Source organism: Dromiciops gliroides, chromosome X (genome assembly GCF_019393635.1).
Source record: "Dromiciops gliroides isolate mDroGli1 chromosome X, mDroGli1.pri, whole genome shotgun sequence".
In the NCBI taxonomy this organism is placed as follows: Eukaryota; Metazoa; Chordata; class Mammalia; order Microbiotheria; family Microbiotheriidae; genus Dromiciops; species Dromiciops gliroides.
The window spans coordinates 25,127,406-25,141,793 of NC_057867.1; the positions used below are offsets into that span (position 1 = coordinate 25,127,406).

The window sequence follows — 14,388 nt, forward strand, 5'->3', positions numbered from 1 at the left end:
CTGACTCCAGGGCCGGTGCTCTATCCACTGCGCCACCTAGCTGCCCCTGTAAGGAGCCATTTTACAAAGAGGTAAAGTGGCCTTTCTGTGGTATGTGTCAGAGGCAGGATTTGAATCCAAGGTCTGCCTGACTCCAAGTCCAGCAATGCTATCCACTCAACCATTGAAAAAAAAAATGAGAACAAGAAAATTATACTGACTTGAATTTCTATAGTACTTTTATGTTTACATCAACAAAGAAGAATGCAGATTTGGTTGGTGCTGTTAATATGTTCTTGGCCATCCCAGCTGGCAAATTCTCCCACTCCCTTTCATCCTTTGCCCCTATTCTAGAATCTGTGAGCCAATTAAATTTGAGTATAGTCATCGGTTCAGAACTTATTCTCCAATTTATGGGAATCCTGTGCCTTACAAACAGGTGGAGAACATATATTCTAGGCTCAAGTATCCACTGGGGGCATGGCATCATATAAAAAACTGCTATTTTGAGCCCCAACCCCTACAACCCATCACCTATTACTTATAGCAAATGACATTTGGAAGGTTGGCATCCTGCCAACTCAATGAAATGCCATCTTTCACCTTGGTCTCTTTTATTTTGACTGCAATCGCCTGCTTCCTCTGCTGGATGATCTCCATCAGTTCATCACACTCTTCCATGAGCTTGGCCTCATGCATTGCAGTATTCACCTGCCAAGAAAGTCCATGATATTACACTGTGAAACACACGGAGCTAGCATTAGAAACCCCGCTGTCTCTGAACAATTTGCATTGATGGCTAGGCACGTACTTCTTTCCTTCTGAGGTCTGCTCCTTGAGGAAGGGTTAGAGATATGGGCATTAATGAGTTCAAAGCATTTTGAACATCACTTTTAGGTCATGGTGGGTCATGAATGGCTGGGTAGAGGGATGGATGAAATGTGGAGATGCTATTTCCCATGGCCAACTCCCGTTAATCTAGCCTTTTCTAGGTAAAGTCATATTGCAGAAGGAGGACCCTCATTTGGATATATCAGGGTTTGGATGTAATAATCTTTCCTTTTTATTCCCCCCTACTTTTTTGTGGGGCAATGACTTGCCCAAGATCACACAGCTGGTACGTGTCAAAGGCCAGATTTGAACTCAGGTCCTCCTGAATCTAGGGCCAGTGCTTTATCCACTGTGCCACCTAGCTGCCCCCTGTAATAAATGTCCCAATCCCAGAGTCATCGGTCAAGGGGATGGGCAGGGGGAAGTAGCAAGAAGGAACCATCTTTCATTTTCTACTTTCTTTAGCACAACAAAGGGGAGGGAGCATATAGAATAGAGGCAGGGCATGGGAATAATATGAGAAATTTGTAGGCTACAAGCCAGTAGGGGAGCAGGAACCCAGGTAGAAAGGTGCTCAGCCCAATCCTATTCTACCTGGTCTTTTCTCTGGTCTTTTTCTCCAACTCTGTATTTTTGGCCCTCAAGGGAGCTGGAAAATATTCATATAGGTTTCTGAGACTAGACATTATACCACTCTGGCAAATCTTAAGGGAGGGGGTATTTCTTCAGAGCACCCTTCCAGGTGCTCCTGAATCCAGGGCTGGTGCTTTATCCACTGCACCACCTAGCTGCCCCCCTCAATCCCCCTCTTTTTAGAAAAGAGGGAACTGAGGCTGAGAACATCAAGTGTGTTGCCAAAGTAACACGTAAGATCATAGAAGTGGAAGGGGGCTCAGAGACTCTAGTTCAACCTCTTTGACAGATGAAGAAGTAGGAGCCCAGGGAGGCTAAGTGATTTAGGATCAATCATAGCATCATAAATCTAGAACTGTAAGGGATCTCAGTGGGTACCTAGTCCAACTCCTCCATTTTACAACAGAGGCAACTGGGACCCAAGGAGGGGAAGTGATTGGCCCAAGGGCACAAGGCAGTGAGACTCAAAGGTGGGATTTGAATCCAGGACCTCCAACTCCAGTGCTCTTTCCACTGTACCATAATGCTTCCCTCTCACCTCTGTTGTTAAGTATACAGTGTGGCATAAAGTCTCTGGGAGGGGGTAATAGCAGGTTCTCAGGCTAATGAAGTAGGAGTTTCAGAAGAATATTCCAAGAATCCAGGGAGGGTGTGGAAAGGAAGGGAGAAGGGGAAAAGGCTGAGGAGATCCTGTTCCACTTAGTAGCATGCAGGGTAGTTCCACTGGTAAGTATGACCACTCCAGGGATCAAATCTACATTCCAAAGGGCAGAGACTCAAAAGTCAAAGGCTTACATGAATATCCATTTTTGGGGAGCAGCATTTCCTCTAGTAGGCAGTGCTAACCTGAATTTTAATCCTCAGTTCTTTCTCAGACTTTGAAAAGGATAGCATATCAATGCCAAGAGTCAGAGGACCAGGGTTCAAATGCCACCTCTGATACTACCTGTGTGACCTTGGGTTAGTCACTTAACCTCCCTCCCTCCCTCTTCCTTAGTTCCTCATCTCTAAAATGAGGGGGCTGGGCTAGAAGGCCTTTGAAGTCCCTTCTAGACCTAGGATCATGTGGATTCTGATTTCTCTATCCCCTTTTAAAAACCTCGCCCCTGGGGGAGGCTACATGGTGCAGTGGATAAAGCATTGGCCCTGGATTCAGGAGGACCTGAGTTCAAATCCGGCCTCAGACACTTGACACTTACTAGCTGTGTGACCCTGGGCAAGTCACTTAACCCCCATTGCCCCGCAAAAAAAACCCAACCACCCCTGACAGTGTGTCCCTCACTGGGTCCTGTTTCCTTTCATCTCCCCAAATTTCTTGTTTTCCTTTCTTTGTTCAGTTAGCTGTGCTTCTCTGGCCCTCAGTTTTGCTCGAACTACATCATGAGGAGGCCGGACAAGACTTATGGAAGGTCTCTTCCACATCGTATTCTGTGTTGTATCATTCGACTTACTACACTGCGGTGTGCCTTTGCTCAGGTGAGCATGTTCCAGGTGAAGTTCATTGACTCTCTTTATCGACTCCCCCCTCTCTCATCACAATCATCTCCTTTGTGGTTGTTTACACTTTGCTTAGGCTAGACCCACATTCCAATCCTTGCCCTGCCAGTAAATGTCCTTGACATTATGTTTCCTGCTATGATTTAGCCCCTGAGGGATAGAGCAGAACATCATACTTTTTTTTTTTTTTTTGCTGGGCAATGAGGGTTAAGTGATTTGCTCAAGGTCACACAGCTAGTAAGTGTCAAGTGTCTGAGGCCAGATTTGAACTCAGGTCCTCCTGAATCCAGGGCCACCTAGCAGCCCCCAGAACTTCACACTTTAATTCTTGATCACTCTCCATTTCCATTCTCACTGGGGAAGAAGTGAGGAAGAGGATCTACAATTGCCCATTAGCCAAGAAGATGCTCCTAGATAACCCACAAACAACTTAAATTCAATTGTCCATAACCAAAGTTTTTGCTTCCTGATGAAGGATGGATCTCCTAGTTCTGAGCAGGACCAGAATCCCATCTGCCACTTGGAGCACCACTGTTCTATCTAGTTCTACTATGTAATTTTTACAGGCAACTCTATCTGACAATATGTGAAACATTCCATACCCAGAATCCTCCACCTCTGCACTGAAATCCACTTTCTCATCTCTGCTCCAGGGTCAAGATTGGTCCTTACAACACTGGATTTGGCTTTGTGCCAGTGTTGCTTTCATTTATATTACTGTAGTCACTATGTATAATGTTTTTCTGGTTCTTTTTACTTTGTGTCAGTTCATATAAGCTTTTCCATGCTTCTCTATATTACTTTCTTTCATTGTTTCTTACAGGATGATAAAATTCTATTACATTCATGTACCACAATTTTTTTAAGTCATTAAATCGATGGACATCTACATCTACATCAACATCTATTTTGTTTCAAGTTCTTTGCTACCATAGAAGGGACTACTGTGATTATTTTGGCAAACGTGGGATCTTTCTTTTGCCTTTGATCTCTTTGGGAAATGTGCCCCAAAGTGGGATCTTTAGGTCAGAGGAATTAGATACTTCAGTCTATTTTCCCCATTACTTGTCATTCTAAATTATTTTCCAAAATGGTTGAACCAATCCACAGCTCTACCAATAGTACATCAGTGTGCCTTATCTTCCCAAGGGCCCTCTAACATTGACTAGTTCCGTCATTATCATCTTTGTCCATTTGCTGGGTATAAAACCTCAGAGTTGTTTTGATTTCCATTTCTTTTATTATTAGTGATTTAGAGCATGATTTCCTAGAGTTGATAGTTGTCAATTCTTCTGAAAAATGTTTGTTTATATCCTTTGATCACATCTTTCAAGGAATGGCTTTTGGTCTTACATATTTGTGTTAACTCCCTACATACCTGGAACAACACAGAAATTTGGTATGAAGCTTCAAAGCTTCGGGGGTTGGTCCCTCCAATCGCCAGTTTTCCCTTCTCATCCTGACCCCATTGATTTTGTCCTCTGTCACAAATCAATATGTAGCCTTGCAGAAGTCACTTCTTCCTCCAGGCTTTCATTTGCTAATCTATAAAATGAGGAAGTTGTACCAAGCTCTCCCTGTAATCTTTTTCAGCTTTACCATTCTATGGATGGCTTCGTGATTCATGGAGGAGAGACAACTGGAGCAGAATCTTGAATGAGTTACAGAATTTCGATAAGCAGAAAGGAAGGAAGGAAGAAAGAAGCATTGTGGGCAGGGTGAATCCAGTGCTCAAAGCTGCAGAGGTTCCAATGTTTAGGGAACTTTGGGGAGACAATTATTTATTAAGCATTTTAAGTGCTTTTATTTAAGAAGCATTTATTAAGTGCTTACTGTGTGCCAGGTACCTTCTTAAGTAAACACTTGTTAGAGTGGTGGGCTCACATGGGGGAAGTAACCAATTAACAGCAGAAATAGACAAGCAGAATATTAGATGAGACTTGTAAGATCCTTGAGTCAAAATTCTTAAGTCAAAAGTCTGGAGCCTATTTGTAAATATTTATAATGATGTGGCTGCAGCTGTTTATAACTGGGTTTATGTATTGATGCTGGGGGTATGCAATTAGTATTTTTGCAATTGTGTGCTGATTTATAGTGTCAAGAAAATGGATCAGAGTTCAATTAGTTCCCAGTGTTTCTATAACATGTAATTACCCTTATTGTCCACAGGCTGATACCTCTCACTAGTAGGAGTGAACACTAGAACATTTTCTTCTCATTATTATAAGCCACATCTCAATATAATTTTAATGGTTTAAAATGTGCTTTTCAAAAGGTAGTTACTGCCAGTATTGTCACTCCCATTTTATAGTTGGGAAAACTGAGGTTAAGAGAGGTAAAGTGACTTAGTTGAAGGCCACTCAGATAGGAACTGACAGAATGGGGATTTGGACCCAGGTCTTTTAAATCACAGTCTATTACTTCTCAATCTTTAAAGTGTACAAATATAGTTAAAACAATGGGAAAAACACAAAGGGGGTGATGCTTAGAAGGGGGTACAACCATGATCTATCATATATGAAATGCTGGAAATTGGATAATAATAATGCTTGCTAGCATTTATGTAGCACTTAAAGGTTTGCAAAGCTCTTTACATGTTATCTCATTTTTTCTCATTTACATATGTATCTCATACTTTGTATTAGAAGTATAGACATCGCATGGGAATGCTGCTAAAGAAATGGGCCAGAAAAAAAACTGGAAAGAATTATATGAACTGATGCAAAGTGAAGTGAACAGAACCAGAACAGCAATATTGTATGATGATGAAATGTGAATGACTTAACTATGGACTATAGAATTCACAAAGTAGTCCATTCATTTATTTTTTTTAACATTTCAATGAACACTGGCTAAATGCCTATTGTGTATAAGGTAGAACCATGCTGGAAATATATCGGGAGACTTTTGTTTTCATTCATTAAGGAACAGCCAGTGGCATAGGTCACAACCCATTCACGTCATCTCCTCCTATACCACTCTTGCCCATGTCTTTAGATGAATCTACTATGAGGACTCCATCCAACAAAGTGGGGGGCCTTCCTTTGCATGGCCCTCCATTATGTGGGTATCAATGCAGGATGTGGGCTGTCTGTCATTCTCTCCCTCTCAACAGCTATCATGGGATCACAGATTTGGAGCGGGAAGTCTAGAAGCTTGGAGGTCCACTTCCCTCATTTTCCAGATGATAGAACTGAGGCTAAAGAGATGAGGTGACCTGTCTGAAGGTTACAGAGGTAAATAAGTGGCAAAGACAGGATTTGAACTCAGGTTTTCTGATTCTGAGTCCAACAATCTTTCCATCATCGAATCTCGGGGTTCAAAGCATTATAGATGCCAGAGAGCAATCAACAAGCATTTCTTAAGCACCAACTATGTGGCAAGAACTAGGGAGACAAAGACAAACAATGAAACAATATCTCATGGAATGTATATTCGAATGTGGGCAACAAGCACACTTACAAATATACACAGAGTACACACAAAGAGAATAAAGACGAATCAATACAAAGTATAAACACAAATAAATAACAAAACTGTTAAATACAAGGTAGTTTCGGAGGGAGGGTCTACATTGGGGGGGTCAGGGAAGGCTTCATGTTGAAAGTGGTACTTAAAGAAGAGTGATTCTGTGGAATACAGGTGAGGAGGGAGGGCATTCCAGGTATACCGCAAAGGCAGAGACATGGGAGATGGAGGGTCACGTGTAAGGCACAAGGAAAAGGTGGGTACAAGATGTGGAGTAACATCTAATGAGGTTGGAAAGATAGTATTGGGACAGATTTTAAAGGGCTCAAAAAACTAAACAGAGTTTATATCTAATCCTAGAGGCAATAGGGAACCACTGTGGTTGATTGAGTAGGGGAGTTACAGGAAAATTCCTTTGGCAGCAAAATATGTGATGGACTGGAGTGTGGAGAGACTTGAGAGGGGGAGGCCAATCAGAAGGTTTGTACAATAATCTAAGAAAGAATGATGAGGGGGCAGCTAGGTAACACAGTGGATAAAGCACTGGCCCTGGATTCAAGAGGACCAGAGTTCAAATCCAGCCTCAGACACTTGACACTTACTAGCTGTGTGGCCCTAGGCAAGTCACTTAACCCTCATTGCCCTGCAAAATAAAATAAAATTAAATTAAATTAAAAAAAAATTTAAAGTACCAGCAGATTTGACAATTAGGAAATCATCAGTCATTTTGGAGAGATTAGTTTCATTTGAGTGATGATGTCAGAAGCCAGATTAGAAAAGATTAAGGAACAAGATGAGAAGTAAAGGTAACAACTATAGATAGCTTTTTTCTAGGAGTTTGGCTGAGGAAGGGAGGAGAGCTATAGGACCCGCTTATAGGATTAAGGGGATAATTGGGTCAAGTGAAGGTTTTTTAAGGATATGGGAGATATGGGCTTGTTTGTAAACAGCAAGGGAGGGATAAGTAGATATATAATAAGAATGAAGATTAGAGGACAGGGATCACTGTAGAGAGGACAGGAGTGGATGGGAATTCATTCTGCTAAAGGAGACAGGAGAGGATGGGATCAGAAACACATAGAAAGGGCTTGGCCAGGTCTTGGCCAGGAAAAAGGCCACCTCATTGTCAAAGACTGAGGGAAAGGAAAGAATGGGGGATGCAGGATATCCAGGAGTTTTGTTTTTGTTTTTGTTTTTGTTTGGTGAGGCAATTGGGGTTAAGTGACTTGCCTAGGGTCACATAGCTAGTAAGTGTTAAGTGTCTGAGGCCGGATTTGAACTCAGGTCCTCCTGAATCCAGGGTTGGTGCTTTATCCACTGCAGCGCCACCTAGCTGCCCCTATCCAGGAGTTTTGATAAGAGGGAGATGACATTGAGTGGTCTCAATTTTCTGTCAAAAAGTCAGGTCTTCAGCTAAGGATGGGGCAGGTAGGGAGAGGCATAAGAGCTTTGAGGAGAGAAGACTTGGAATAATCTCTGTGGGAAGTCGGGCAGCAAACCATTGAGGGGAGGAATGAAAAAGACTACCTTGCTGCATTGGGGGAAATGGAAATTGGACAATGCGAACTTGTAATCCAGTCTATCTAACTCAACTCCCATTTGGACAAGAGCCTACATCTCTCTTTTCTCCCTTTCTCAGCCAATCTCCTAGAAAAAGGCATCCATAATCATTGCCTTTACTTCTCCTTGTGCTCATTAATCTTGTTCAGTCTGGCTTCTGAGCTCACCACTCAATTGAAACTTATCTCTCCCAAGTTACTGATGATCTCCTAATTGCCAAGGCTGTTGGCCTTTTTTCAGTCCTCCTCCTTCTGAACCTATTGACTCTACTGACCACCTTCTCCTCCCAGATAGTCTCTTTTCTCTTCTTCACTATGCCAACAAATGGTCTTTCAGCCTTGGCCAGAAAACTTCCAGTGAGGGGGAGACCATTGCCTCTTGAGAATATATATGTATATGTATATATGTATGTATACATATGTATATGTATATGTAGATATAATCTATGTGTGTGTGTATATGTGTATGTGTATCTACATATGTATATACACACACATATATATTCCAAGAATATATTCCACACAAACAGCTCACTTCTTATGTTCTTGCTTTCTTGGATAATCTCTTTTATGGTGCTTTTGGGCTACAATTCTTGGTTGGTAATAAGCTTTAGACCATCTATATCTGCCATTTGTCTCTCTAGTAACATTGGGAAGATACAAAATGATGGGGGGGTAATGTTACTGCTATCACAAAATATGATTAAGAAGATATTAAAAGTTATCAATTCAGGGTGCAGCTAGGTGGTGCTGCAGTGGATAAAGCACCAGCCCTGGATTCAGGAGGACCTGAGTTCAAATCTGACTTCAGACACTTGACACATACTAGCTGTGTGATCCTGGACAAGTCACTTAACCCCTATTGCCCCACCAAAACAAACAAACAAACAAAAAAGTTATCAAGTCATATGCCTAATTTTGTCATCTCTATAAAATAAATATTTATAAGAATGGTCTACATGTGGACCAAGGGCACCTTTAATGCCAATGAGCAGGAAACATTTGGCTTTCGTAAATTACATTTTACAACAGGCATCTGTATAGTCACACAACTGACCAAAGGTGTAAATACAAGATCCCATTGTGCTGGTTTATTGGGTATAAAAATCATTTGATTCAGCAGAGCAGCATCACCATCCACATACTAAAGGGCTCCCTACTACTTTCAGGCCCCAACTTACCTTTCCTACCTTACCTCCCACAGAACATCTAAACCAAACTTCTGGTAACTCTCTGGACCATCCCTAGTGCATTCCTACCTCCTTCTCACTCTGAATGCCTCAATTCCACTTCCCATGTCCCACACCAAACCACTGCCTACTTGTATCCTGGAAGGGGCTCCCAACCCCCACCCCACACGGAGAAATCCTCACTCCATATTCCTAGAGCATTTCTTTTCAGCACTACTTAATTGACACTTGGGCATACACTAGTTTGCTAACTTTTATGTGTGAATTGTTTGGTTTTCCAACTAGATTCACTGAAGACTGGGGTCATGTGTTTCTTATAGCACCTAGTTAAGTGTCTCCCATTGCCCTACTCTTAACCTGTCCCACCCACAGACCAACATGAAGTGCTGAAAGGCAGAGCCAACTGGACAAGTGGGGGAATCTTCCCCAATGACCCCGCTCTGAACTCCACCCCACCCCAATCCAACCAGGATCTCTCCTTCCTCAAAGCAAGAACCTCTAGGCCTTGCTATCATCCTGGCCACTCAAGCACATCCATCATCCACCCTCCAGTGAAATCTTTCTATTACATATGTTGTCTCTCCTCCATGGGAACAGGTATTACTTCACTTTCCTATTTGTATCTCCAGGTCTTAATACATAGAAAATACTTAATAAACACTCTGCTATTCCATCCCATTGCACATCAAGAAGTGCTCAATGGAAAAATCAACATCAAAACCTCAGAAGTTGAGGGAGGGAGCCTATAAAAAACAGATTGGACATTTATTTAAGTTTCCACTTTGATAAGAAGATGTGAGAAAAAAGAGGACATCCCCAAATAGAACACCCCCCCCAGGTATCTCAGAATTGCATGTTCTAGCAGTTACCATTAATGGATGCTTCCCATGTGGCCTCAGTGTTCATAGCCTCAGTATTGGCCTGCTGGCCAAACTCCTGGAAGAATGAATCAGTGAGTAAGAAAGCATTGGTTAAACATCTGCTATGTGCCAAGCACTGTGCCAAGCTATGGGGATCTAACTATGAAAAAAAAGAAGCCAGTCTTTCCTCTAAGTGAACTCAAACTATAATTGGGGATGGGTTAGCTGGGAGGTAAATGGAAACACCTTAAAGTCCAAATAAAAGGGGGCAGGGGCAGAAGATTCAAGAGGAGAAGCACCAACTTTAAAATTGAGCAGGAATGGAAGATGGGAGCAACAGAGAAAAAAAAGAATGGTCACCACAGAGAGGCATTCCACAAATCGTGTTCCATTGTCCCAAGGGGTTGCCATTACTAATATACTTCCCCTCAAACCATTTTAGAATGAGAACTCTGGAACATTTGCGCTCTGGCAACTCTGCGAGATCTTCACCTCTTCTGTGCTGGGGAGATTCTAGTTGGTAGTTGCTATAGGGATCTGTGGATTTCCAGAACCAAGGAGAAAGATCTGACTGAGAAGACAGACCAGAGAAGAGATGACCTCGGCCTGGTTGCTATGTTAAGGGGGAACCCAGGAATGCTTTCAACACACTGTGTACTGAGACTAATACTTCCTGTGCATGAGGTTTGGCTTTTGGAGCATTCACATTGGGAGTGGTTTCTGTCAATGAACTGGTAAAATATTTACTTGACATTCCAGAGGCAGCTTAGTACAGCTCATAGATTGCTGGTCTTGGGAATTGGGACACCTCTGGGTTCAAATATCATTCCTGATGCTAACCCCAAACAAGTCACTTACCTCCTAAGGAGCTTCTGGAGACACAGGCGTTCATAGAAGAGGGTTCCACACGTAGAATTCCCCAAACTTACGAAATCACAGATCCTTTGGGTACTTATTCATATGCTAAAATACCCAAACGGATCTGTGATCCCGTCAATTTGGAAGTTCTTCCCAGCGATGTAGAATCAAATCCAGCTGTGCTCATACATCCTTTGTGAGGCTTGCCCATGGCTTTCCAAAAATTCATTATAGAGGTTCCACTCAATGTGCCAAAGACTTTGCTTGATTTCTCCTGACATTTCAGGAGTACCAGTGGAGTGCCCTAGTTTTCCACCTTTCATCCCATACTACATATTCTATTTTTTGCTCTCACCACAATTTGGGATCACAAGATTCAGTGGGCCAAGGCCCTAGAGTAATACTGTGAATAGCTTGGAGTCCAAAGCTGGGCAGGTTCTTGGGTAGCCATTTGGGCCACTGTAACCTCCATATGGGGTGGGGATGAGGGTGAAGAAAGAAATATATTAGACATATTTAGTAGAGTTGGAAAAGACAGAACTACAAACCAAAGATACACTTTGCAATTTAAACCTCCTCCCAGATTTCAGAAGAGGTAAGAGTTAATTAAGCAGGGCAGTACTGATACTACTCTCTTACATTTTTAAAAACACTTAAAGCTATATGTGATAGCAATTCACAGTTTCATATACACTTCTCTTTTTCTGTTCTTTGCATATTGAAATATACGCATTCATTGATTTGTGGCAAGTTATCTGCTGCTTAATTAAGCAGAGCAGTACTGATGTTATTGTGTTAAAATTTTAAAAACACTCTAAAAAGCTATACATGATAGAGATTCATAGTTTCATATACAACCCTCTTTGTTCTTTGCATATTTAAATGCACAGATTTGTTGATTTGTGGCAAGCTACCTGCTACTTAATTAAGCAGGGTAGTACTGATACTATTGTGTTAAAAATTTTAAAACACTTAAAAAAGCTACACATGATACCGCTTCATAGTTTCATATACAATCCTCTTTGTCTGTTCTCTGTCTATGGAAATGTACAGATTTGTTGATTTGTGGCAAGTTACCTGCTACTTAATTAAGCAGGGCAGTAATGATACTATTGTGTTAAAAATTTTTAAACACTTAAAAAAAAGCTACACATGATAGCGCTTCATAGTTTCATATATAATCCTCTTTGTTCTCTGTCTATGGAAATGTACAGATTTGTTGATTTGTGGCAAGTTCACAAAAATAATAAAAAAAAAATTCAAAACCTCCCCAAATGATGAGACAGCCTAAAGGCCCAGGGACCTTGAGATTAGTTCACAACGTTTTCTGATAGAGAGATTATCAAGGGAAAGGTTGTTTCCATGGCATGAATAAAACATTTCTGGGTACAGATAAGCTGCAGGATTTGATGGGTCTCCAGTTTCTTTGTTTACACAGATGTTTCACCTGCTGGCTAAAGAGCAGTGAGGCTTTACCTTGACGACCTTTTATCTCTTCTTTGATAGCTGGTTTGTCAAAGGGCCCCACAGTCTTACCTGTCCTTTTTATATCTGGATGTAACTGGTACAACTAAGCAGCCTCATGAAATCTATCCTCCCGGAAAACACCACTAGAGCCTTCCTGGCTTTGTGTAAATCTACTTAAAAAAGACGTAGGGAACAAAATCCTAGCATCATAAGATCAGGCCTCTTGGAGCTAGATGGGACCTCAGAGGTCGTCTGGTCTAAGCCCCAGAGAGGGGAAGGTCACAGAAAGAAGGGAAATCTAGAGCTGGGAGGGACTTCAGAAGCCATCTACTCCACCCCTTCTATTTTATAAAGGAGGAAACTGAGGCCCAGGAAGGGGAAGGGACTTGTCCAAGGTCATATATCTAGAACTGAAAAGGACCACCTAATCCAACCCTCTCATTTTACAGATGAAGAAACTGAGGCCGCTCAGGAAAGTGAAGCGACTTACCCAAAGTCACACAGTTAATAAATGGAGCAACCAGGACTCTGACCAAGGAGGCTCAAACAAAGTCTTCCAGATTTTCTCTTATGTACCACTTTTTTGTGTGGGGGGCAATGAGGCTTAAGTGACTTGCCCAGGGTCACACAGCTAGTAACTATCAAGTGTCTGAGGCCAGATTTGAACTCAGGTCCTCTTGAATCCAGGGCTGGTGCTTTATCCACTGCGCCACCTAGCTGCCCCCTCTTATGTAACATTCTGATGGCTAATGATTTGGAGTCGGGGAGGGCAGGCGACACTAGCAGGTTAGGTTTAAATTTATGAATCTGCTTAATAGATGCCCGGAATTCTACTGTTGAAGGTTTCTCCATCATTTTTAGGGTCGTTTGGTTTTTAAAAAATTCATCATTTCTTAATACACTCCCTCTCCAAATCATTAAAACCTCTCTTGTAACAAAGAGAAACAGTTAAGCAAAATTAACAAACAAAGCAATTAAGTCTGACAACATCAGCTATCTTCTGTACCCACTGTCCCCCCAGTGTCTCCACTGAGAGGAGGGATGTGGGTTGTATTCTCTGTTCCCTGGAACCAAAATTGTTCACTGCATCTCATTTAAGCTTAGCTGTCTTGCAGGGAGTTTTTACTTTATGTTATTATAATCACTTTCTTTCCTTTTACTTTGGCTCTTAAGCTCATAGATCTTGAGCCAGAGGCCATCAAATGCAAGCCCCTCCTTTCAGAGAGGAGAAAACCGAAGGCCAGGGAAGTTCACTTCAGTCTTCCCATGTTCCTCTGGATTCCTCATATTCATGATTTATTAGGTTGAAATTATAACTCTGTCCTGAGAGACATGCCACTGAGACAGGATAGAGATCACCCAATGGCTAGAGAGATCAGGGGTCACTGAAAACTCAGATGGCTTTGAAAGGGAATTCCTTAGCGACTGTGAGGCAGCCATAAGGAAAGTCACATGAAAATTTTGGACTCCATTGTGGCGGACAGAGCAGGGAACGAAGAGATGGCCAGTTTCCATTGCTCACTTGGGAGCCAGAAGTTGAGGACAGAACAGTGGAAATTGGGAGTATAGTGAGGTAGTGAGGAGATGAAGCAGAACAGCAGGCCTGTTATTCCCTAGATGAGGGAAACCACTGTCTGTTTACCTGTCTGACCACTCACTTCCTGTTTCCCTTCAGACCTAGTGGGAGGAGGAGTAGAGTGAAGAAAAGCCACTTGTTTCTCATTGATGGCAGCCAAAGTAGTTGGCATTTGGAAGTTTTCTTTTTTTTTTAATTGGTTATTCACATTGCTATGTTATTTTAAATTGCTATGAAAACTATAAGGCCATTTACTATGAGTTTGTCTCATTTTGAATGTTGTGGAATGGGATCAAGAGAGAGGAACTTAATCCCCCCAAAAGGAAAGTTGATAGTGAAAGTTGAGGTTAGGGCAAAGCTGATGAGAGCATATCTGTTATTATCATCATTTTCCAGAGTGTGTCTAACTTCAGGTCATACCCTAGGCCTTTTCCTTTTGAATGATGAGACATAGAGAGAGGCTTATAAGA

The 14,388-nt window shown here is 41.9% G+C and overlaps 1 protein-coding gene across 2 annotated transcripts in view; it reads right to left on the reverse strand.

Moving 5' to 3' along the window:
* MID2 (midline 2) overlaps window positions 1-14,388 on the reverse strand; it is a 101,561-nt gene that overhangs the window by 38,382 nt on the left and 48,791 nt on the right. For both annotated transcript variants that reach the window (XM_043973641.1, XM_043973640.1), the window contains exon 4: window positions 583-690. In XM_043973641.1, the coding sequence (XP_043829576.1) occupies window positions 583-690 (108 nt within the window). The remainder of the gene's footprint in view (window positions 1-582; window positions 691-14,388) is intronic.